The 25,027-nt window shown below is 37.3% G+C and overlaps 3 protein-coding genes across 12 annotated transcripts in view; 2 read left to right on the forward strand and 1 right to left on the reverse strand.

Annotated features, from left to right (window-relative positions):
• Window positions 1–60: 60 nt before the first annotated feature.
• LOC120479827 (uncharacterized) lies at window positions 61–6,185 on the reverse strand. Of its 2 annotated transcripts, XM_039672614.2 has the most exons (11): window positions 5,970–6,185; window positions 4,928–5,421; window positions 4,614–4,701; window positions 4,366–4,473; window positions 4,174–4,274; window positions 3,954–4,052; window positions 3,431–3,560; window positions 3,124–3,234; window positions 2,883–3,035; window positions 1,636–1,757; window positions 61–1,521 (listed from the first exon to the last, which is right to left on the reverse strand). In XM_039672614.2, the coding sequence occupies exons 2-11, from the start codon at window positions 5,395–5,397 to the stop codon at window positions 1,365–1,367; spliced, it is 1,539 nt and encodes a 512-aa protein (XP_039528548.2). In that variant the 5' UTR covers window positions 5,398–5,421; window positions 5,970–6,185; the 3' UTR covers window positions 61–1,364. The 2 variants fall into 2 exon arrangements, with proteins under 2 accessions (XP_039528548.2, XP_088972953.1); XM_089116827.1 differs by lacking the exons at window positions 61–1,521; window positions 1,636–1,757 and adding an exon at window positions 2,038–2,167.
• An 837-nt stretch (window positions 6,186–7,022) lies between these two features.
• Window positions 7,023–13,810, forward strand: LOC120479636 (eukaryotic translation initiation factor 5). Of its 3 annotated transcripts, XM_039672315.2 has the most exons (12): window positions 7,023–7,107; window positions 7,342–7,543; window positions 8,930–9,209; window positions 9,386–9,467; window positions 9,567–9,739; window positions 10,494–10,605; window positions 10,739–10,866; window positions 10,947–11,108; window positions 11,863–12,024; window positions 12,530–12,694; window positions 12,798–12,938; window positions 13,386–13,810. In XM_039672315.2, exons 3-12 carry the CDS (start codon window positions 9,138–9,140, stop codon window positions 13,479–13,481), a joined length of 1,293 nt encoding a protein of 430 aa, XP_039528249.1. In that variant the 5' UTR covers window positions 7,023–7,107; window positions 7,342–7,543; window positions 8,930–9,137; the 3' UTR covers window positions 13,482–13,810. The 3 variants fall into 3 exon arrangements, with proteins under 3 accessions (XP_039528249.1, XP_039528250.1, XP_088972954.1); XM_039672316.2 differs by lacking the exons at window positions 7,023–7,107; window positions 7,342–7,543 and adding an exon at window positions 7,685–7,794; XM_089116828.1 differs by lacking the exons at window positions 7,023–7,107; window positions 7,342–7,543 and adding an exon at window positions 7,777–7,799.
• A 1,318-nt stretch (window positions 13,811–15,128) lies between these two features.
• The window catches only part of mark3a (MAP/microtubule affinity-regulating kinase 3a), a 34,375-nt gene continuing 24,476 nt past the window's right edge, over window positions 15,129–25,027 (forward strand). For 3 of the 7 annotated variants that reach the window (XM_089116831.1, XM_039672028.2, XM_089116830.1), the window contains exons 1-3: window positions 15,129–15,776; window positions 17,792–17,983; window positions 18,474–18,527. In XM_089116831.1, coding sequence (XP_088972957.1) covers window positions 15,723–15,776; window positions 17,792–17,983; window positions 18,474–18,527 — 300 coding nt within the window. In that variant the 5' untranslated portion in view covers window positions 15,129–15,722. Of the gene's footprint in view, window positions 15,777–16,855; window positions 17,007–17,791; window positions 17,984–18,473; window positions 18,528–25,027 lie in introns of those variants that run through there. The other 4 variants (XM_039672026.2, XM_039672027.2, XM_039672029.2 and 1 more) reach the window with 2 other exon arrangements.

A 25,027-nucleotide genomic window follows, 5' to 3' on the forward strand; every position in this document is an offset into this window, starting at 1 on the left:
ATTTTTATAAAGTACACATAGGAATAAAATTATGCCAGTAATATTTCAAGATGAACAGACTGAAGCAACTTAGCTTTATTGATTAATCACATCATTTTTTAGAAGAATCATGTTAATGTCAATGAATGGCTGTAGTGAACGTACATGACAGAGGAGTTACATTACAAAACAGTCTTTAATAAATAAAGGAGGAACACTCAGGAGAATAAATCAAATGCAACCACATTAACATTGAGAATATGAGACATTAGAATGAAGGAAACAAAAGCCTAAACACACACTGGGATAATTAACATAACTATATGAACACATGAGAACTCAAACACATCAATGAAGACAAACTAGCAAAGGGAACACAGGCAAACAGAAACAAAACTGAGCATAATCATTACATTTATAATGCAAGAATCAAATATGATGCATCAGGATCTTGAGGAAAAGGTATCTCTCAATTGTCATTGGATTGCATTTGCATTATATGTTTTGAGTAAAATCTATATGCATTTTATGTGGTCCTCAATATTAGACCTCAGAATTTTATCTTACTTTTTGGCCATATACATATGCGCACATTTTTTCCCTCAGTTTGGGCCTCTGAATAAAAACAAATATTTTTTTTTACCTAATTGAGTATGAGATCTATATTCTCTTATTTTTAGGTAATAAAATGCTGACGTATCAAATATGACTTAACAAACTGTTCCATTTAAAAAAACGGTTTGACCTTATGACTATTAGGCTTTACAGGGTTAATTAACCGCATTTCCATTTGGACACTTCAGATCGGATTATTTAAAACACATACAGTATCAGGAGGAAACAGTGCCAGTTTGTGTACAGTTTGCACATAATAAGGCAAGGCCTAGGCTATACCAACAAATAGTAGGCTACATTTTTTGTGTTTTTAGTATTTCAGACAGACTGGGAGATAAAGTCATTAGAGTAGCTCTGATGCCTGCATTATGTATAGGTGTGAAAGAAATTAAAAATTAAAATTATTAAAAAATGTACATCCGATCAGTTTTGAATTCTAGAAGGTAGAAATAGCACAATGTTTGGAGAACATTCTCCATATCTGACCATTACCAACTCTAGAATTTGGGTTTGTCATAAACAAGGGTAAAGGTTTACTGAAAAAGTTTATATTGCATTTGCAAAGTTACTTAAAGTCAATAAATTTAATATCTTGTGGGGTACCACCAATGTAAGGTGTTAGCGAATCTTAAATTGACCTTCATTTTCAGCATCTGACATCCTTGGGCAGCAATAACATTTCAGATATGCAAAGTTGGCTTGGGGGAACTTTATAAAACTGATTCAAGCCAATGATGTTAATAGGTCAAGAGGCATCTATTTTTAGCAAGCTATTTACCAAAAAATAAGGAAAAGCCGAAAGAGCAAGTGGTGACACTCTGACTTCTAGGATTTGGATACAGGTCCCGGATCACATCCATTATTTCCCTAACCTGTCGCTCTGATAACACTTCTTTCCAGCGCAGCAGACCAGGTACATACTGCTCACTGCAAAACATTCAGAAGACTTCACTGTTTGAAAACTCTCACACAATGAAAATAGATGCATTTAAAGACCTGTTTGAAACTGTAGTGAAGTGTTGATGACTGGTCTGGGTTTACCTCTCATGTGGGAAATCTCTGAACAAATCACAACAGGTAATCTTCAGTGCATCTACATCACTGCAAAGCAAAACTTCACTCATTCTCTGAAGGAGTTGGTTTTCCTGGGCAACGCTGCTATTCTGTAGATAGAAAACATCACGGGTTACTTCCTGAGAAGGGAACGAGATGCTGTGTCTTCCAGCGTGATAGTGTCTGAGGCATGTGTGGAACTAGTGTAATCTTGATTGGTGTTGCGTCATGTGATGACGTACACTGAAGCTACAAACGGAGAGCCAGGCAAACAACAGTGTTAGCTTCTGATAGGTCGAAGCAAGTCGTTCTCAGGCACTCAGGGGGCGTGGTAAAGGGAAGCAGCGTCTCAGTTCACTTCTCAGGGAACAAGTATTACAGTTACAGTTTGGGGAACGAAATACCCAATGCACCACAATGACTAGTGCTTGTCTTGGTGTGAAGCTTGTCAGACACAGCTCAGGACTCGAGGACTTGTGTCCCAGCAACCAGCATGGAGGGCAAATCCAAGCTATAATATCTAAGAAGGTGAAAAAAAGCAGGGCTTTAGAGAATGCCACTCCTCTAGTGGAGTGGGCTCTTATCAGGAGAGGCGAGGGCTTTAAAGGAACACCAGGACTGAAGCCACTGGGCAGTTAACGGGGTAAAAAGTTCGGAATTACTATTATTTTTAATGTTTTAGAAAGAATGTTGTCTCGTTTGCTCATCAAAAATACAGTAAAAACAGTAATATTGTGAAATATAGTTATATTTATAATGTTAAATCATCTGTTGTCTATGTGAATATATAGTAAAGTGTAATTTATTCCTGTGATTTTCAGTCTAACAGGCGTTCTCTGCACCATAAAACGAACACTTTCCACTTTAAAGTGTCCTCAACATGTCTGCTCACAAATTTTAGTTTACCCAGGAATGTACATTGCTCTGAAAGCAAGTTTCCCTGGGACCACAGGAGAACCTGATGCACAGAGGGCGTGACGTCAGGCCTCCCTGCCGATGTGTGTAGTAAACAATTGTGTAGTTAATTCATTTTTAACTCTGTCTCTAGAAAATAAAGAAATAAGAATGTGCATCAGGTGTGTTTTGAGCCAATAGACTGAGCTAGTTGACCAATCAGAGCACATTATGCATTATGGAAGGAGGGGCTTCAAAGAGATAGAAACTAAACATAGCGTTACTGACAGACTGTGATCAGAGGTGCTGCAACAATGTAAAAAAAAAAAAAAAGAATTCACCAGTGCAGAGAATTTTTTGTGTAAATGTTGAGCATCCTCTTTTATCTTGTCCTTAACATTTCCCCAAAGCTTCTCTAGCTTTCTGAACTTTGTCTTCATCAGGCATTCCAGGTACACTTTGGAAACACAGTCGTAAGCTATTTTCAAAATGATCTGTCGGAAATAAAGGAATTGTTGAAAAGATTTAAGGTGAGAATATGGAGTTTGAATCTGATTGGTTTTAAGTTCATACAGTGCGTACCATTTTGATCTTTGAGGCACTCGGAGGAAGAGATGCACGCTGCCTATGGATTGCCTCTATCAGAATATCAACATCCACACACTTTTTCTTGAAATAACTTTCTAAATTGGCCTAAAAATGAACATTCAAAGACAAACAGTATTAAAGACAGAGGCATGGAAAAATATCAAATGAATTTTATATAAACCCAATAAGATGTTAAAGATTTCTCAATACTGCAGACGTACTTAATTTCAAGTGCACGATAGTAATCTTTTCTTCTGAACAGATGATCATAAACACATTTGTTGAAATAATCAAGACATACCTGTGCTAAGCATTTCATGGTCTTTTGTACAATGGATAAAGCCTTATCTTCCAGTTTCTGTAGCATGCATGTAGTTCTTGAGACATCATCGCTGTTAATTTTATCTGGACTGATTTGCGTAGCGCAACATCTGTAGTAAAATAACACTGATTTTTATGACAAAACAGGAATTGCATGGTAAAGATTGTAGGGTTAACTTTTATTGTGATCATGCGAATCAATACATTTATGATAGGGAAAAGCAAGCTAATTAAAAGTGCACTAAAAAGTTCACATACAAAAGTTTTTCATGCAAAAGAAATTAATATTTGCACACTTTTTTAACACAAGGGCTGTCCACAATGGTTGTTGATACAATATTTTAGCCAAAAATGGCAGTAAAATATTAGTCACTTTATCTGAATATAACTGAATAAATCAATCAAGAATGAGAAATGTCTTGACATTTTCATAATGCCGAATTAAATTATACTATATTACAGTTTCTGAGACATGAAAGTATACATCGCTCATTAGTAAATACCTGAGTTCCATACAAGTGTAGATAATCCGAAACAGATACACAAAGTTCTTCTCAATGAACTTTAGTTTTTTTAGACGTTTATTCTCAGTATCCACATACCTAAGAAAACACATATTTAAGTGTTTTATTATCACAACACCCCCCCCCCCTCACCCACAACCATGCACTAGAAAGATAATCGTTTTAGGTAAGGGGTAATATAAGATGAGGAGAAACCTACTTCTGAGCAAAACCATGCAGCTCTTTACTACAGAGTATTTGTACTGCATGCATAAATGTCAGACCAAAACTTTTAGCATCTAAAATAGCAGAATTCAGGCACTGTGAAGGCAAAGCATGAAATGTGTTAGCAATATATTATAATCCCTATAATGACACCTTTCTTGCTTTACTTTCTCTTTCCAAGAGCTACCTGAGTGACATCTATGTGAAGTCTTATGAACGTTTCCTCATCCATTAAATCCTCATTATGTTCCTCATCATAGTGCAGGATGTTCTGTAAAGTCCTAGAGATGTCATTCTGTTGCAATTAAAGTTGGACAGAGACGTGTGTGTTACATCTCTCTTGTTTTGGGCCCTTTCATGCATTACTGAGATATTAGTCTGAGAGTCAAATTAAAATAACACTCAAACGGTCATAAACTGTGAAGTCATACATACCTGAAGTTTTTGAAGCAGTTTCTGCTTAGCTCTCTCAAACCACCCTGTCAAAAGCAGCGGGTCATACACTTTCAGTTTTGAGTCTGAACTGAAAGATAAATGAGTACATAAGTCTCTTTCACTCTTCGGGTCTGCATTTATTTCTTCAAAAATAAAGCAAAAAATAGTAATTTTGTGAAAAGTACAACACAAAAAGTATCCTTTTTTTAAATCACAGTGACTCCAGATGTTTGAATGGTAGTTTCAACATGCAGTTCAAATTAAATTGTTTGTTTATACAAATTTTACATTTACAACAACTTTGCAGTGCATACCTGAAGAAAACATCTTTCCCCCACTGTAAAAGGCAGAAGGTCTCTTTCACAGACAGATCTCTGTTTAGGAGCAGGTCCAACTTGAGAAAGAGGTGACGGCTGTAACTGTCAATCAGGCGATCTAGCAGCCCAGTATCTTCCAGTACAGGTGTTAATCGAACCACCTCATGGCATATCACGGTGTGTGTGCTCTTTAGAAAGTCGTGTAACTGCTCTAACTGAGATCCTTGTGGTCCCTCTACTGGCAGCGTGGGAATGTGGTTTTCCACAAACTGATCTATTTCTTGAAGACACTCACAGAGCCAGTTTTGAGGGAAGCTGCCTTCTTCATTGTCTATTGTAACACCATTCAGTTTGCTCCATCTTTTCAACACATCAGCTGCCTTGTCAAGGTCCTCAGGGTTTGATTGTTCACTCAGAATCTTTCTGAGGATATCAAGCTCTTGCTTACCACTCACTTCAGATGTCATACTTATGTCACCTTTTATGTTCTCCTGCAGTGAATTTATGTGCGTTAATTGCTTTTGAAATGTTAGATTTGTGTGTGAAACAACATGCAAAAAGACAGCACTATGTGTCCACATTCAAAGGTATACATCAACTATTCGATGTAGAAAAAGTTTTGTATGAGCAACTTAAAATATTAAAAAAGCAATTTTGGTGAAGAGGGTTCAACTACAAGCTGATCATGCTCAGTTTGATCACTGATGATGCACTTAGATAATGTGTTTTGGTCAAAGCATGTGGACTTTGACATAAATGTTTGTTTTTCAGAAATGGTTGGTGTTTAAGCATTATAGTTAAGTTTCTTCCATTTCAATAAGTAGCCTGGCTATATAACTTGTTTTGGTGTGGAAATAATTTTATCAGGTTGCATAAAACAAACACACTATTATGTAATATTAATGCTCAGTTTAATGTGAAATGTAAGTGTATAAACTTTAAAAAAATTAAGTGTACAAAATGTTTCATACTATGCCCAACTTTAATTATGTTGATATTTAAATGTTTCTATAATCAAAAAAGTCATGCAAAAGGTTACCTCGAGTTCCTACTCTTCACAGAAGTCAGTCAGAAATCCATAAGCAAGAGTTTAATCAAAAAACAAAAATACAAAATCCTGTTGGCTCCTGTATTCTATGATATTACAATTGTTAAACCTCTATCTTGTGTGACCTTAAATGTTTAAACACAAGTTTTATACATAAATGACAAAACTGAGAACACCCGTAACCTGTAGAAAACTGGTTCTTCCTTTTTTTCCCTGCCCTGTTTTATCATGACTACACAGAGTGGGCGGGGCCATTAAAGAAATAGAACAGAAAGTATACATCAGAAAACATTAGAAATAATACTGAAAAAAAATATCATAAATATCAGAATATTACCTCTCAAAGAAAGTTTAAAAAAAATCATTCTTTCAGTTACTGCATGCAAAATCAACACTCTAAGCAAACAATAATAGGCTATACAAATTACTGAAATATTAAATAACTTACAGCCCCTAATTGTCATTGTGTTCAACAAAACAATTACCAACCTATTTATATAAAAGAGCTTACCGGTAATGTGGTTAAATAAGATCACAGGTGTAGCATGTTTGGTATCATTTTCCTTCCCTATTTGTTAATTTACATTAAATGTTAATTTTTGCTAAATCTGTGGCAAATTATTATGAGAATACCAATCTTGAAGTCAATCCAATTTCATTTGTAAATACGCTAAAAGACAAAAATTGTGAATCTGATTTGTATGTGGTGACTACATGAAGCCTAATTCCAATGACTTGGGTAGCTTGGGTACAGTAGCCTAACTGCTATAGCCTGAACTCCCCTCTTTTTTCTTCAAAATAATCTTTAAAAATGACGTTGCATTTTCTTTGATGCAAAGAAGCTTCAATTAGGCTAACTTACATAACATATATAAATCTCTATTGCGGGGTATGAGTTGTAACTTGCATGAAAAGAACGTAAACAGAAATAAAAACTGGTTATGTGATTCAGTGATGATTGACGTCAAAAGGACCAAGTCAGCGTTAGGAACTTGAATACAGAAAAGGATTTTAGCCAATGAATAGCCACGGTAGGCGGGGCTATGTGGCTCTCAAGCGAGGTACACGCCCCTCATCAGCACTCACAACTCATTCTGCCTTTGCGTGGAGCAAAGAAGGTTCTGGAAAGGTAAGACGTGACATTAACCAATTTAAAACTACATGCTAGTAATTTAACACGTCTAAGACATATATCCGTAGTGTTTGAGTCTAATAAATGCCAAAGAGGTCGTTTGAAAAAAACGTTTGTTTTCTTGTTATGACAAGAAAGCGGGGAGCTGCTTAGCTTTATTATCACAGCAAGTGTGTTGCCAAGTTTCCATTTGACAAATCTAACGTTAGTTTTTTTTTGTTTCTAATCCAGCTTCTCTCCGGAAATCCGATAAGTTACCCTTCGACTGATCGGCTGCATCGCTCAGCACTTTCCAGGTTTTATCTCTCTGTACCCTTGTGTCGTGTTACATTCTTTGGATCACGACCCAACATATCCAGGCTTTCCACTGTCAACCCTTCACTCCGTCGGTGGACGACTAGCGTTGTGTTTATGTCTTTATTTTACGGAAACGGTGAGTATACGGCCGATCATTTTCATAAACTGCGTTGCCAATATCTATTACACATTTGTAAGTGCGTTTTGGGTTCACATGACTTGGAACCGAGTGTTTTGGTGGTTTTTATAACTAGCTAATGGGTGTGAACTAGCTTGACGGATGAGAACAAAATGGCGTCATGGTGCTTTTGCGCACTCCGCTGCGCGCTAACCGTGACGCACTCTGCACCACCGCGACGATCACACAACTTTACGACTGTTTCTGAGGTTTGGTAAAGCAAACTCGTATTTGCTGTGTTTAAATAATTAAGGGTGATCTAATGGCAGTCATCGCCATTCGACGTGTTTATTTCGATGTACAAATAGCGTAACTTATTGGGTTTAGCTCGAGCGGGTAACCATGTGTGTACATCGACCTTGGTTGCAATAACGTTACGTGCGACTCGGTACCTCACACAATTTATGAAGTTTGCGCATGTTAAAATATCGTTATACACTAAAGTGAGCTCTGAATATTTAACATTCTCTAAACGTTAATGTACTTTCAATCAGACTAATCGATAGACACGCGCATAATACTACGTGATCGTAATTTAGTTTTTTTGGAAACCTTGTTCTGTCACGTAATTTACAGCTGTAAAATTTTCCTCACCACGTGTTCATTTGGCTTGAGTCATTCTAAAACCTGCTGACGCAGTCGATGACGTGGGTAGATGGGGTCTTGATCAAGGAAATTATAAAAAAATACCTCTATTAAATGATTTAATTTAGTATGTTTTCCTGTAATAATGGATGGCAGAGAGAACATTTAAAAGTAATTTATTATATTTATTGTAAAATTAACTATATTGTAGCCTAACCACCATAGACATTGACATGTCTTTTTCCAGTTAACGTTATCAGTTTTGTGACTGACTGACTATTTTTTTTATGGTTTTTGACTCATGTAATTAATTATTGAATGTGACAAGAAACATTAACAGCCTTTTTTTCTTCTTCATAATAATGAAATCACTAGTGAATGTGTGTTTTTAAAATATAAGTATTGTTTGCGAACAGTTAAAATATTACTACACCATAAAATTAATCTATTTCCTTAAAATGAGTCACTAAATGGTCATAAAAAAATGAATATCGTCTGTCTTGATTCAACTCCTGAATTGGTTATATTATTCAAATGTTGCACAGAATTAAATGGTGCTGTTGTACTAAATATCTGCACAGCTGCGTTTTTTTTTTCCGTGTACAAAAATTGGCCAGTTAGTTTGTATATCTCTTCTGCCTACAAAATGGCCTTCAGAAACAATACAATGCATCAAGTGGAATGCCAAGTAACTTATCTAATTAATTAAAAGAGTGGAAATAACTGTTGTATAATAGTGTATTTCACTTTGCTTTTCAGAGCTGTTGCGCAGCTGTTGGAAAGCAAGCGGAGGAAACCTAGTCCACGAGCAAGGAGTTTGCAGCCACTGTGGCAAGATCTTTTTCATGTCAGAGACCGAGCACACTTGCAGTTGTTTATGTCATCCCCTCTTCTCCAGACAGAAGATACCCAAAAAATCCCATTCAAGATCTTCTTATCTTGCTGATAGTGCCTCAGCTCACTCAAAATGTCTGTCAACGTCAACCGCAATGTGTCGGACCAGTTCTACCGCTACAAGATGCCCCGTTTGATTGCCAAGGTACTCTAGAGATTTGTTTTGGTCTGAATGCTGTATAAATAGGATAGTTTCACTAATTATTTCTGTGTAGTAGAGTAATAATAATTTCTTATTGGTGTATCGGCAATCTGATATTCAGTTTTTTACAAACACATTAAATTCCTCATTTTTTCCCCACTGTCAATTTCATTTAATAGGTGGAAGGCAAAGGGAATGGAATCAAGACGGTCATTGTCAACATGGTTGATGTTGCAAAGGCACTGAACAGACCTCCAACCTGTAAGTTTGTTTTTACAATTAGTTATAACATAGATATTATTCTTTCAGTAGTGTTTCATTATTAAACAATTATGATTTTTTTTTCTTCTTTTTCATCAGATCCAACTAAGTTTTTTGGCTGTGAGTTGGGGGCGCAGACTCAGTTTGATGCTAAGAATGACCGCTTCATCGTAAACGGATCCCATGAAGCCAACAAACTGCAGGACATGCTGGATGGATTTATCCGCAAGTTTGTGCTGTGCTCCGAATGTGACAATCCTGAGACTGACCTGGTAAGTTGACAATCAGGGTTTTTGCCTGCTGAAAAGAAGTTTGTCCACTCGTGGTTAAAAATTAAAGATTCTGTTTACTTTTTCGTTTTGCTGTCGGTCAGATAGTGTTTGGAGAACATTTAGAGGTGTACTTAAACTTGTTTTTTTGCCTTTTTGGGCAAGGCCAGTTGGTTTGTGGTGTTCTGTACACTTACCTTTGCCCTTTGACTTTCATAACGCCTACACAAAAAAAGATATTGAAAAGATGTCCATGCTTGTGAAAGCATTAGTTATTTGCCGTGTTAAAGCTCCAATTTATTTTTCTTAATGTTTTTGTAATTTCAGTACTTTGACGTTTTATTTATTTAGGTTTAAAACAAACAAAACAAAAAAAGAAATATAAGGTTAATTTTTTTCATCTAATATATTTTATTGCAGCATTATTTCAATAAGCTCAAAGTCTGCAAATGTCTGCTGTATATGGGAGTGGTTTAAATTGTTCTTAAGTTGATTATGGCTGTTTTAGCTAACTTTAATTTACACAATTATCAGCGACTGTATATGTATTTTTTATTAGAAGCCTAAGAGAAACTGGTGATTTTATATAATGTCAGTAAAACAATTGCAATACTTTGTAATAGCAAGTTTCTTCCATACTTCCACATTTTCTGTTATTATTTAAAAAGAAAATGCAATTGAAAATGGAAACCTTTGTTGTCAACAATTCAGAAATCCTTTTCAGAAACGGTCCTCATAGTATCTGTTTAATTTACAGCATGTGAACCCAAAGAAGCAGACCATCGGAAGCTCTTGCAAGGCTTGCGGTAATCAGGGAATGCTGGACACTCGGCACAAACTGTGCACATTCATCCTCAAAAACCCTCCTGGTGAGTTGTGGACTGTTAAAATGCTTCTACTTCTGTTATTTACTATATTTAGTATCAGGAATGTATGCTTTGCTTGCCGTTAAAATTTCTTTATAATCACAATTTTTAAGAGCTAATCTGTTTCAAAATGCAGAGAGTGATAGCAGTTGTGTGAAAGAGAAGAAGGAGAAAGAGAAGAAAAACAGAAAGAAGGATAAGGAGAATGGCTCTGGGAGTGGTGAGGCTGGGAACCATAACGACATAGATGCTCCAGATGCTGTGGTAAGAGATGCCCATGAACATGTTTTACTGTCATTTGTAAGCGCAGTACATTGAAGTGCATGTTTGTGGGGATTGTGTAGGATGGTGAGGAAGATGACGATGACTGGGCAGAGGAAACCACAGAGGAGGCCCAGCGTCGGCGTATGGAGGAGATCAGTGACCATGCTAAGAACCTGACCCTCAGCGAGGACCTGGAAAAACCCCTGGAGGAGAGGGTCAACATGTTCTACAACTTTGTCAAAGTAAATAATACCACTCTTGGTTTCCAGTGTAAAAACACTTTTCTTATGATGCTCTTACACCTGGTGAAGTTACACTACTGTTCAAAAGTTTGGGGTCGGTTTAAAAAAAAAAAAAGCTCACTAAAGCTGCACGTACTTGATTTAAAATACAGTAAAGAATGGCAATATGGTCTCAGTGGATTCGAACCTGGGTTTCTCACACCAAAGGCATGTTTCTTATCCACTGCACCATCACCACACCACCCCTTATTACAATTTAAAGTAGATCTTTTGTATTTGAATATATTTTAAAATGTAATATATTCCTGTGATGGTAAAGCTGAATTTTCAACATCATTACTCCAGTCTTCAGTGTCACATGATCCTTCAGCAATCATTAAAATATGGTGATTTGCTGCTTAAGAGACATTTCTCATTAATGCTGGAAACAGTTCTGCTGATTCATATGTTAATGAAAAGTGCATTAAGCATTCTTGTATGGATAGAATGTACAAACGCACAGCATTTATTTGAAATATAAATCTTTTATAGCATTAGAAATCTTCTTACTGTCACTTTATATCAGTGTATTGAGTCCTTGATGAATGAGTGTTTGTGTATTTTTGTAATTTCTTGTAAAAAACATTTTAAAGACTCCAAACTTTTCAATGGTAGTTTACCATAGATATGTAAATTCGATTTAAATTAACACAATGATTTAAACTGATCTATTAATGCCACTAGGACTCAAACATCTCTCTCTTTTTCTACTTAGCAAAAGAAAGAGAGTGGAGCAATTGGCTCCGCTGATAAGGAGATTCTGGCTGAAGCAGAAAGGCTGGACGTGAGAGCCATGGGACCGCTCATCTTGAGTGAACTGCTCTTTGACGAAAACATTAGAGACCAAATCAAGAAATACAAACGTCACTTCCTGCGGGTACTTTTTCAGAACACCAGTTCTAATTTTAAATCTGATAGATGGGACGGACAGGATCTCCATTTACAAGACTAATTGAAACACCCCTGTAACTTATTTAATTTTTGCCTTAAGCTCAGCTCCATTATAATACATTTTACACCCAGAATTTGACAGTTTTTGCCCCAAAATTAGCACCTAAAATCTCTTGGTCTAGTGATTGATGAATATTTATAGCAGGACACTGAGACCTGCCTACAAGCTGAGATGATGGTGTAAAGCCATGCTAAAAATAAGTCTTGGCTAACATTTTGAATCCGCAACTTTAATACCTGCCTATTTTCACTTGCTGCTGAGATAAATGAAGATGAAGCTGTTTAAAACTATCTACTGGTGCAAAACAGTTTATCTAGCTCAACATTTATGTGTCTGTGAAAGATTACGAACGAAGTCCATATGTTTGATAAATGTACATAGTTTTACCACAATCACAGTGCTGAAAGTCACCGATTCTCCTTTCTTGCAGTTCTGCCTCAACGATAAGAAAGCTCAGAAGTATCTGCTGGGAGGTTTTGAGTGTCTGGTGAAGCTTTATCAAACTCAGCTGCTGCCACGTGTGGCCGTCATTCTCAAAGATCTCTATGATGCCGACCTACTGGAGGAGGATGTCATTCTCGCATGGGCGGAGAAGGTGTGCATTTGCCAATTTTACATACAACTTAGATTGATGGAGCATTTCATAATATCAAATTCTTTGAACTGTGAATCTTGATTTAATATGGCTTTGTTTTAAGGTATCGAAGAAGTATGTTTCCAAGGAGCTGGCCAAGGAGATCCATGCCAAGGCGGCTCCCTTTGTCAAATGGCTGAAGGAGGCAGAGGAGGAGAGTGAGGGGAGTGAAGCAGAGGAGGAAGATGATGATGAAAATGTTGAGGTAATTTCATCCCCTGTATATATATATATATATATATATAATTTTTTTTTTTTTTTTTTACCAGTTTGAAACTCTTGTATTAGCTCAATTCATGTATGAGCAGATTGGACAAAAAGTCCTTTTATCCGACTATAGCTGCATCATTTTATCTCAGTCTTTGGAAGAATTAGTTGTTTCTCAGGCTTCAGTCATTCCACCATGGGAAGAAAAAAAAAATCTATCCGATTCTGCTATATGTGTATATAATCACGTACATGTAGCATTTTATCGCAAACACAAACTTAATTTGTAGTAAATTGGAAGAACAGTGTTATTTTAACTGTCAGCAGGAGCCTTGGGACTGTATTAGTGTAATTACATTAGTCTTGTCTGGGCTAGAATTAGAGAAAGGATTGTGTAATATTGTGATTTTTCATCTTATTCATTTGAACTCTCTTTGGTCTTCAGGTTGAGTATTCTCACTCTGCACGAGAGCTGAAGGTGGAGACCGTTAAGCCAGGGAAAGCAGAAGAGGACGATGACCTTGATATAGATGCCATTTAAAGAAATAAGTGAAACTGCAGCTGCCATCCTGGAACCTTGCTGCTTCCTGTTGTAATAATCAAATGGATCACAGTTGCCTCCTGTTTAGCCCCAGTCTTGTTTTGTCTCACTTTCTCCTTGGTTCTATTTGATTTCAAGAGTGGTTTTAATATAGCTCTTTCATTGACTTGCTGCTAAAAGTAATGAGAACTTTTGAGCTTTATTGTCTGTATTGAGCAATTTTGTTGTATTGTGAGCTTGACTTTGATTAATGGATTTGCTTATACTGTACATCTGATTCTTTTTTTCATTTCTTGAAATCATAAAATAAAGATTTTTGCTGTACATTATATGGACTATTTTGATTTCTTAAGTAAATTGCATCACTTGAGTCATTACTCTGCTCAACCACATGCCATCTCCCCAAAACCCTACCCACCAAAAAATGATCCAGAATATGCTATTATTTGATTGGTTAAAAATAACACATGCTGCTCCCCAGAGCCCAGACTCAGTCTGGCTGTTCTTAGGACATCTATTGAGATGTTGTCTAGTAGTAATATCTGAAATTGCTGCTATTGTTTATTGTAGAAAGAAACAATACTTATGGTTGAATGTCAAATCTAATTTGGCCACTAGATGGCAGGATACATCAGGGCATTTACTGTATATGGGCATTACTGATGATTCATTCCTGAACTGACATTAGACTAAATGGGTGCTTCTCAATCCCTTCTTTTTTTACTTAAATGTTTTTGTTTATTTGCTTGTTTTTCGATGTTATTTCATGTTCAAGTTACATGTTGACATTTTATGCTAAATAGATAAGCATTACTTTTACATTACAATGAAAATGATTGTTCTATTTATTTAAATTAAGTATATAAGTGTTTAAACTATCCAAAATAACAAGAAGGTAGTATCAAATGCTATATTTTATTTGTAAATTGATGTCCTTTTCAATTATAGTCCAGTTATTTTCGGGATCATCAGTCTTCAAAGCCGGTGTCATGATGGTGGTCACAGACATGGAGATATAACTGATTTCTCTAGGCATTTATAAATTCTGTTTACTTAATTGTTCAGCCTACATATTGAGATATATAGCCTGCTGTTGAGCTATTTGGAAAGCAGGGTTATTTTTTCACACAGACAGAATCCTCTAGTATTTCCTAAGCTAGCCTATATCCAAAATATTTTCCATATAATTAACGTTACAACCTTAAAAGGTTAATATCATAAGGAAAATATTCCTTGAGACAAACAAATGTTTTTGTTTTATCGTTACAACAATTGTTTGGTCATACAATTTCAACATGGCGGCGCCCACAAGGGGGCGACCCGTCCCATGTAGAACAAAACAGCTGTTTCACAAAAACAAATAAATCTATTTTCCAGCAGACGTCGACGATATACAATACTTTTAATGATGACTCTTCTCAAACGTGCATCTTTGAGTAAAGCACACTGACCAATTAACCTGAAAAACTTTGTCTTCATTTGCCAAACCGGTCAAACCATATATGTTGAAATTACAATTCAATTAAACAGGGTGTGTCACATTTGTTATGGTATGATGACTAAGTTTTCCCCCTTTTTCTATATGAACACCTACAGCTCCCTGAGGGATGCGGCGCTCTCCAATAAGCACAGGGATCCGTCTGTTTCCTCACTTCCTCTGTCTCGCTCAGGGCTCGGCTCGAAACTCCTGCGCTGTTGAGCAGCCATCTTGGATCTCGCTTAGAACCAGAGGCGACAGACGCGGCTGTTCGGGTGGAATGGAACCGTCAACGAGCGTGACTTCCCCGCGGCCCCGACGCCTGTGATCACCTGCTTCACCTCGCTCCTGCCGTTACAACTGAATATACCGGACAGTCCGTTTGAAGGACCGTTCGATGAGCAGATTGTCTTTGGGGGGAGATCGCAGAGGAGGCCCCGCGAAGTGCAATTTTCTCCATTCTTACCTGAACCGGACATCCGAAATATGAAGTAGACAGCGACGCCTGGAAGTATTATGTTTTTAGCAGTGCACAAGCTAATCGGTCTCGTTCGCTTTTCAGGGATCTTTTAGATGGCGTACACTCGGTAATAAAACGTAGTGACGTCCGGAATATTTCTCCCAAACTTTTAACAACTTTGTTACCAGCTATAGAAGCAATTCAATGATATTGACCCAAGCGGTCAACTATATTTCCCATTCGTTGCACTGCAAAACCTGCTGCTTAAATTGTAATTCCGGAAAAGCAGCTTTCCATCAACACTATGTCAACAACAAGAGCCCCCCTGCCAACCGTCAACGAACGGAAGGCTGAAAACGTAAGTAGCCTGTTTATGTTGTAGTGACTGGGCGATAGCAAATGATAACTGTTGTGAACTGACCCAATTCGGCGTTAATTATTCACTTATGAGTGTATTATTTGATCTTGACGCAATGTATGGCTGTCTCAGCATCAGCCTAAGTTAGACAGCGATTTTAGTCTAACCGATGCTGCTGTCCAAAGCCACTCAGCTCATTTCCTCCAGAATTAAGGGCAGTGTCGCATTCCACACCGTGTTTTGTGTGCTTTAAGTGGATTAGCAGTATCGTGCCAGTCTTTGGACAGATGGGGCACCAGGCTGAAGTGACGCATGGGGTCTGGGGCATCGGTACTTTGGCTGCTTTTATGCATGATGAGTTCAACATATGCTTGATTAGTTCAACTTCAAGTCCTGCACACTAGTGAGCGATCGTGCGTGGGTTTGCATGTTTAATGCGCCAATAGGATGCAGATATTGCGCATTGGCGTCGGTCTGTCCTATAGGTTACTGCTCGTACGTCAGCAGTGAGGGAAGGTGACATAAGCACGCGTGCTTGTGCAGGTCCCCCTTTAAGATGCCTGTGAATAATGAGCATTAAGTTACTGTCTTTGACTTTTCCACTGAATATACTAGTCTGTCTGTCATTCAATCATTCTGTCTTTCTACTGTTCTATCAATCTTTTTGTCATTGCCGTTCAATTCGTTTTTCTACATGTTTGTTGTTCTGTCTCCATCTCTCTGTCTGTCACTCTTATCGATGTGTTGTTTTAATTATCTGTTCTAGCTATCTAAATATGTATGAATTGCTCTTTTATGTAATGAGAATATCGTGTGCACACTGTTCATATATTAAGTTAAAGGATTCTGCTTTGTTGTGTCTAAGTGAATGTCATTCTTTATGGATTATGTATTGACATTTATTCATATTTATAATATCTTACCAGAATCTACATATTTTAATACACAACTCATGCTCACTTTTGAAAGTCAAATGAGGTTTCAATCACCCCTCCATTCCACTCAGCCCCATCTGCCCCAAAATCTCTAACACACACACATACACACAGTGTCAAAAAGACTCCAGCAGTGATGCAGCTCGTCAGTATCAGTGTCGCTGGATGGGAGAGTATTGATGAGATCTTCTAATAGAAAAGACAGGGCTGTTTGGTTCAATGCCATTTACGAAACAATCTTGAAAACAAAAAAATGAGAGGATCGCAATCTAATATGAAGCATCGAGCAAGCATCGTAAGTGACCTTTATTCAAGATCGTTGTACGTTTTATTGCAGGAGGGTTATATCATTGTTGCAGAGCTATGGTTATGTTAGAAAACATTTATTATCGTGTATTAGTGTGTTGGTGGATTTATAATCTATTAGGCAGAGCTTTGTGGATAACAGTCAAGTCGGGCGTTAGGGACAATATGCAGGATTTAGTGGGAACATTGTATAGCGCAGTGTCAGCGTACTCTTCCACACAGAGGTGTTAGTACCACATGAGAATCACTGACTTACTAAACATCATCCTGTTGCACTCGTGACCTCTGAATGGCATAATTCGTTTATTTGTAGCCTGGTGTATGTTGCACAAAGGTCCTGTCACAAGGTTACAAGAGACCTTGAGAAACGTTAGAGGAATGGAATTAACTTGTAGTTGTATTGTGTTTTTAATTTCAGACTTCCATTAACTTTGTGTTAAACATGTTTGAGAAAGTAGTAAAGCTATATGCAGATGACTCATGATATAATTTTGTGACAGTGACGATCACTTGGGGTGATGAATGTGCTAATCGAGCTCTTTGAGGACACTGCATGGGTGGAGTCAATATTAGTGATTTCTGCTCTGACTGGGACCTTTGTGTCTGTTGCCGAATACCTGTTCTTTGTATGACTGTTGGAAATTGTCTAAATTCTTGGAGGGCAAATTCTGGGATAAAATGAGCAAAAATTAAATTATAATTTAGAAATTTTGGGAGGGATAAAGTTTTAAGTTTTTGTTGTTTGTAATGTTCATGTGTTTTGAATTTTAACAGCACACAACGAATGGCCATGGCCGAGGGGAGGTGACCTCTCGATCTGTGAGGTCAAGTGGTCGAAACCGGAATTCTGGCTCAGGATTGGATGATGTGCACCCTCTTGTTGGAAATTACCGACTGCTAAAAACCATTGGAAAGGGCAACTTCGCCAAGGTCAAACTGGCTCGCCACATCCTCACAGGAAGCGAGGTGAGGAGTCAAAAGTCATGAGTGTGTTTCCTGATCTGTGGGGTATGGGAGTTTTCCAGAGACGCACATGTTAGCTTTTCTGTTTCCTTTTGGAATTTTTTTTTTAATTACAACACATAAACAGACATTTATAATAATGTCACGAAAGATTTCGGTTTCAAATAAATGCTGTTATGTTGTACTACGGTACTTTCTATTCATCAAAGAATCCTGAAAAAAAGTTTCACAATAATATTAAGCAGCAAAACACAGTTTTTAACTTTGATTAGAAATATTAGCACCACATCAGGATATTAGAAGGATTTCTGAAGGATCGTGTGACACAAGACTGCTTTGCATCTCAGGAATAAATTACATTTATGTTTTTGATAGTAATGTTTTGAATGTATTAAATAAATGCAGCCTTGGTGAACACAATAGAATTTCAAAAACATGATTTCCTTTTTAATGGTAGTGGATAAAGTTCTCATTTTCCTCTTTTCCTCCTTAGGTGGCTATAAAAATGATTGATAAAACCCAACTGAATCCAACAAGCCTTCAAAAGGTGAGGTTCACATTTGATATTAAAATACGCATGTGTTATACTGTCTGTATTAGACCTCGAAGCAAGCGCCATCATCGTAAACGATGGGCAGCTATGAGTATTAGATGTAAAACTGTGTCTTCATTATTCAGTTTTTTTTTCTTTCTTCCTTAATGCTTCTATTGTTGTGTAATTTACCTTCTGGAAGTTCACATTCTCTGTTTGTTCATGGCTCTGGGACATTGTTTTTGTCTGTGTGATGCTGTGTATTGGCTGCTTGGTTAGTTTTGTGTTTGGTAGTGACGCAGCAGTTCCATATGGATTCATAGGTAATGTTGGCTTTCAATTCAAATTTGAAACTGAATGCAGATAGCAGTGCTGATCTTCGTTTATCAGAGGCTTGTGTAGTGGAAATGGAACATCCTTTCAGCTGGTGTTGTCAGTCACCCATCATTATGAGGAGTTTATTCAAACAGAAGCTCCTCGAGCAGTAACCTTCGCACTCTTGAGCTCAAATACTGAAGTACACCAGCTGTGCTGCAATATTCTGCCCACCTACTGCAGGCTGCGCCGCCACTCAAGCTCTCGACAGAAAACACTCTTCCACTCTTGTGCACTTGCAACCTTGTGTTTGGAACGGTTTATTTCTAAATATACAAAGCTGTGTGGGGATGTGGAGCGAGCAAATGCTATAATTCAATTAAAGGAGAACTCCGGCAAACAATGAACCTTTGGTCTAATGAAACATCGGTACCTAGTCAATTGTTCTCTGAGTTTTGTTTTCATGATAATTGAATGTAAAGAGTTTTATCTCTAAAAACTGTTTAGTGTATAATGCTAGTAATGGGGGCATTGACTAAGTAAAAAGAAATAGTTAGTTTATACCCCTAACAAGGCTCAAAATAGCCCCACACTAACACAGTAATATAATGAGGCTCCATACATGCAAAACGAAGCATTGAGAACTTTGTAAGTGTACAGACCGTTTAATAAGAAGATACTTTATGAAGACAGTTCACTTCGCGTATACAGACAGGAGCCATCTTAAAAAATAGTCTCGATAAGTCGATCCCCGAACGCCGCTCATACAGTTCAGAAGTTTGCTGAACTTCATACAGTTCAGATCACTCAGCACGACGTTCGTGGTTTGACTTATCGAGACTATTTCCTAAGATGGCTCCTGTCTGTATACGCGAAGTGAACTGTCTTCATTTAGTGTTTCTGTGGGGGGAAAAAATTATTATAGTAATTATAGGGATGCACCGATATGAAAATTTTGGCCGATACGATAATTCTTTATATTTGAAAGCCGTTAACCGATATATCGGCCGATAAATTTAAATCCAAATTTTTATCTAATTTTGAGAGCCTGATTATTACAAAAACAAAAGTCTCACAATTAAATCCATGTCCCAAGCGCACAATTATAATGATGTTCTCATTATAGTGTTGTATATATAATAGCCGATATGACAGATTTGCGCTGCACATGTTGTACCGAACCATATTTGATTTTTTTTTAAAGAGATTTCAATCATATTTCAAGAAAATCAAAAATATAAACAGTGCTCAACAAGTGTCTCAGCTGAAGGGAATAATACATTATTTATCGGCTTTGATATATCGGCCACATTTTCTTCTTACCAGGCCGATAACGATAACATTAAAAATGAACATATATCGGCCGATACCGATATGCTAGTCTCGCGTAGCCAGACCTTCAGACTGACGGCTGAAGGTCTGGAATTCATAGCAGCTTTCTTTGGTCAAGGCCCGCCCATAAGGCCGTTAGACCGACATGTCAAACAACCAATTACAGTTCATTTCGTTCAGCGTCATGTTTCGGGGCGTGGAAATGTACCCACAACAACAGACAGTGCAACAAGTCAGTCAGCAGTCACCGGAGGCGCTAACAACGCTCCGTGTTATTAAATTCACCCACGAACTCGCTCATGTCCATCTTATGTCCGCTTTGTCACACGAATGTAAGTTACGTCCCCGCCCCAGTGCGCTCACGCCTACTAAATAAACGCCTCACCTCCGGCGCCGCGCACTCGCTACATTCCCTTTAGCCTTTAGCACATCTAGTGGATGCATAACGCAAACCCAGTCAAACGTTTGACTCTGCAGTATCTTATGTGCCTTATAATCCAGTGTGCGCGACCTATATATGAATACTGAATCGGCCAGCTGCGATGTCAGCGTCTGTTTCATGTTTTTGTCCACAAACGCAGCTGATATACCCTTCGCAATTAAGTACTTCACTTGATCTTCCATAATAGATTGGAGGGGACATACAACTACGTTTAGCTGATCTTGAGAAATGCTCATTGTCACTCACATAGGCCACTCATATAAACACAACAGTTTTTCTTCCGCAATCACACATCTGCGCTTTGTTTCCCGGCGGACCGAAAATAAACGCGACACTGACGCCCCCCGGAAATCCGATAAAATTCAACCAATCAGATGACGACTTCGACATTCCTGAAGTGTTTCCAGTTAAGTGTACCATATGCATCAGACGTTTAGCCAACGTTCCGTGGGCGTGACGTCTGAGGCTGAGACTACCGATATGCTAGCCGATATATCGTGCATCCCTAAGTAATTATTATTAAAAGATAATCCTACTACTGATAATGAGAATATACAACCAACATACGTAAAAAATATATAGTATATAGGCCTACAACACATGAGCTCTTGGGTTCTTGAATGTGAATGACCTTGTCTGCGTTCGTTCGCTCTGATTTGCTGAATTTAACATGTATGAGTGCCATCCAATAAGATTGACGTTTTGCGTGTTAGTTCCGACTCGTGCGCCTTCACACGTGTTTACGGTACGTCAAATACAGGTGCGCTAAGCTGAATTTTTAATGGTAAACAGATTACTTGACGGGGAGTGAAAATCTCAAGTGCTTAGTCAGCGTTCAACGAGTGAAAATTAGAGCCCGGCCGATAAAGGATTTTGAAGGCTGATACCGATACAAATATTTGTTGGTTTTAAAGTCCGATATTCCGATATATCAGCCGATTATTTATTTATTTATTTATTTATTTATTTTTCAGAAACATGCAACAAAACATTAACAGATTTTTACTAAAATAATATGATAATGCATTTTAATGCATTTTTGAGTTGGTCTCGACCAAGTCCAACACTCATGACATGGTTGAAGCGTGTTTCGTCCGTTTTTAATTTATTTTTGAAATATTAATTTATTGGCCATTATAACTGCCGATACCGATAGTTTGGAAAATGCCTAATATCGGCCGATAATATCGGCCTGCCGATATATCGGTCTGGCTCTAGTGAAAATATATCTATGCTAAACTTATGCCTGGCATATAACACACACACTGGCAAGTAAAATATAAGAATGTATTCGCCAATGATGTTGTATGAGGCTCTGCTCAGTGCTCACTGCTCACACAAAAGTCACTGTGGTCTGTTGGTCAATACAGCTAATTGGCATGGCCAACTGAACCTGTTGCCAAATCTGCGTGAATCTTTCAACCTCTCTGGAAATTCCCAATCATGTGGATTCTTATTGAAATGACTGGATTTTGTCTGTGAAAATTTGCAGAGCAATGGTAAATATGACTGCCTAAATGATGCTCCTTTAGTAGGAACTCTGGGATTGTAGAATAAATGGAAAAACTAATCAGTCTTCACAACAGCCAACATGAAGGGAGGAGGAAGAGGATATGAGGGGGAAGGACAGATGGACATTTTGGTGGGCTGACAGTGAAGTGACAGACCGGAGGGACCTCAAAATGGTATGAGATGGAAGATAGAGACTGGAAAAGAGACACAAACAGCTTGATGTCAGTCTGAATGAGAGGAGTAGAAGATGTACATACAGTAAAAGTGATAAATGTGAAATGAAAGGCTGGTGGGAGATGTGGGGATAGGATGATCAGAAGAATTCAAATGATAATGCTAATCAGTGCTCGCTCAGGGATACACAAGCCGGGCCGCGTCTCTAATTTTAGCTGGAATCTGCTCGCCGCAGCCACCATTAGTTTTTCCACAGCGACCATTGATTGGGATTCAGAGTATATCCTCGCTCTCTGGCCTGCTGGTCCTCAGCCAACACACGACTGTGACTCGCGCACCGCAATAATGACAGACCGACATAACCAGGCCGTCGCTTTGGCTCTTTTTTTGATGTTTTTGCTCTAATTATCATCAGCATCATTTAGATTTTCTCTTCTTCCTAACCCTCTATGGTGCTTGTTGTAACAATGATGTTTTTTTGTTTTTCTTTTACGAAATTTGAGGGAAGGTACACTACGTACCGTTCAAATGTTTGATGTCTGTAAGATTTTTCTCTTTTAAAGAAATTGATACTTTTATTCAGCAAGGATGCCTTAAAAATGATCAACGATTTCTATTTCAAATTTCAAAGCATTCTTTTTTTTTCCATCAAAGAATCCTAAAAACAAGCATCAGGGTTTTCACAAATTAACAGCTGTTTTCAACATGGATAATGTTAATCATTAATGAATGATTTCTGAAGGATCATGTGACACTGTAGCCTGGAGTAATGATGCTGACAATTCAACTTTGCATCACAGGAATAAATAATATTTTAAAATATATTAAATTAGAAAAGTTATTTTTAAAGTGTAGTGATATTTCACAATAATACAGCTCTTTATTTTTAAATCAAATTAATGTTGCCTTGGTGAGCATAAGAGACTTCTTTTAAAAACATAAAAGCTTAGCCACTTTGGTAGTGTAGCTTTTAAAAATTTATTTGGAAATATGGCATTAAAACTGAACCATATATCAATTTCTCTTCTATTTAAATTATTGTGTGTGTGTGTGCTTGCGTGTACAAAGTCTTTGTTTTTAATTTTCTAGAAGTAGTTTAAAAACCTTGTAACTTGTAAATACGAACTTCCCATTAGGGCTTGAATGCACCATTAGTTAAAGGAGTTCACTTTAAAAAAAAAAAACTTTTGCTGATAATTTACTCACCCCATGTCATCCAAGATATTTATGTCATCCTTTCTTCAGTCGAAAAGAAATGAATGTTTTTGATGAAAACATTCCTGGATTTTTCTCCATATAATGCACTTTACTGGTAACCAAACGGTTCAAAGTCCAAAAGACAGATTCAGTGCAAACTGCGAACTGTTCAAAGGGCTTTAAACGATTCCAGATGATGAATAAGGGTCTTATCAAGCGAAACGATCGCTCATTTAATAAATAAATAACAAAGTTGAAGTTTTATAAGCTCAAATGGTCCCCTTGCTCTGTTCTGTGATGCGCGTTCTAGACTCTTCTGTTTGAACTGGTTTATCAAATGAACGAATCTTTTGTCGTGTCATTTGGTCAGAGGTGGAAGTAACGAATTACAACTACTCAGATTACTGTAATTTAAGTTTTTTTGTGTACTTGTACTTTTATGAGTACATTTTTAAGTCTGTAATTTTCCTTGTACTTGAGTACAAATTAAGTTAAGTAATGTACTTCACTACTTTAAAAATCCCATTAATTACAAAGTACTTGTACAATTTGAATTTAACAATTATTCAAATCTTTGACCAGCATTTGGGTATCCAACGGAAATAACTGATCGTGGGCGGGCCAATAAAAACCCTTGTATTTGGACCAGGAAAAAAGCCCGGTTTCTGGAGAGCTATATTCGTCCTCACACGTCCTTCAGTTTGTATTTTAGTGTAATCAAAGAACTTTGCCGTAATGGACATGGACATTCGAGACGCTGAATTCATTGAAAATTCCGAAGAAATACCAGATGACGAGTGCCCATGACCCCACATGGAGGAGTTGTTCTTATACAGAGGAAGGACAGCGTGCGTTTAATAGAAACTTTGTTTCTGCAGTGATTTCGGCTTACGAGACTTCAGCCTCTAATCTCAAAAAATACATTATGGTAAATTTATGTGATAGTTCAGTTGTTTTCGTTTTTAAAGTTGGGTAGACCTCACGATAATTTGACTAAAAACATCACTTGAAACATGAGCTTCAGCGTTACTCAGGTGACAAGCACATATACCGTAATAAAGATTTAGCATTGTAAACTTAGATTAAAAAGTTAGATTGTATGTCATTGTCAACACATTGTTTTATTAATATTGAATCAGTGTTTTAAGCTTAGAATGAAGAGTTTAATAATGACTCTTTCATAAAAACAGTATCTTGCCGGCCACGACCCACTGGCATAACAGTGTAACTGCACTAATTGACAGTCTGTCTAGATTGTGCATTTGTGTCAGTGCTAAATGCTGATAACTTTTGAAACTTTTGAAATATTAGTAGGGTACTTTTGGGGGGAAAAAAGAAGAAGTTTATAAATAAAATAACCCAATAAGCTTATTTATTTTGCATTATAATTCATTAATAATAATAATCATATTACCATTTTTATAATTTGGTTTCCACAAAAGTAAATAAATATCACAGGCTAAAAAGTAATTAGTACTTGTAGTTTTTGAGAGGGGTACTTTGTACTTTTACTTAAGTACATTTCTAACACCAGTACTTTCGC

The sequence above is a fragment of the Pimephales promelas genome, chromosome 11 (genome assembly GCF_988280905.1).
Source record: "Pimephales promelas chromosome 11, fPimPro1.hap1.1, whole genome shotgun sequence".
Classification (NCBI taxonomy): domain Eukaryota; kingdom Metazoa; phylum Chordata; class Actinopteri; order Cypriniformes; family Leuciscidae; genus Pimephales; species Pimephales promelas.

Bases quoted from the DNA above. Each gene is read 5' to 3' on its own strand.
- LOC120479636 (XM_039672315.2), top strand. From the start codon at position 9,138: ATGTCTGTCAACGTCAACCGCAATGTGTCGGACCAGTTCTACCGCTAC. The intron at 12,025-12,529 runs GTACTTTTTCAG...CCTTTCTTGCAG, and splicing joins ACAAACGTCACTTCCTGCGG to TTCTGCCTCAACGATAAGAA. The intron at 12,695-12,797 runs GTGTGCATTTGC...CTTTGTTTTAAG, and splicing joins TTCTCGCATGGGCGGAGAAG to GTATCGAAGAAGTATGTTTC.
- LOC120479827 (XM_039672614.2), bottom strand. From the start codon at position 5,397: ATGACATCTGAAGTGAGTGGTAAGCAAGAGCTTGATATCCTCAGAAAG. The intron at 4,702-4,927 runs GTATGCACTGCA...TTTATCTTTCAG, and splicing joins GGGAAAGATGTTTTCTTCAG to TTCAGACTCAAAACTGAAAG. The intron at 1,522-1,635 runs GTAAACCCAGAC...AATGTTTTGCAG, and splicing joins AGAGATTTCCCACATGAGAG to TGAGCAGTATGTACCTGGTC.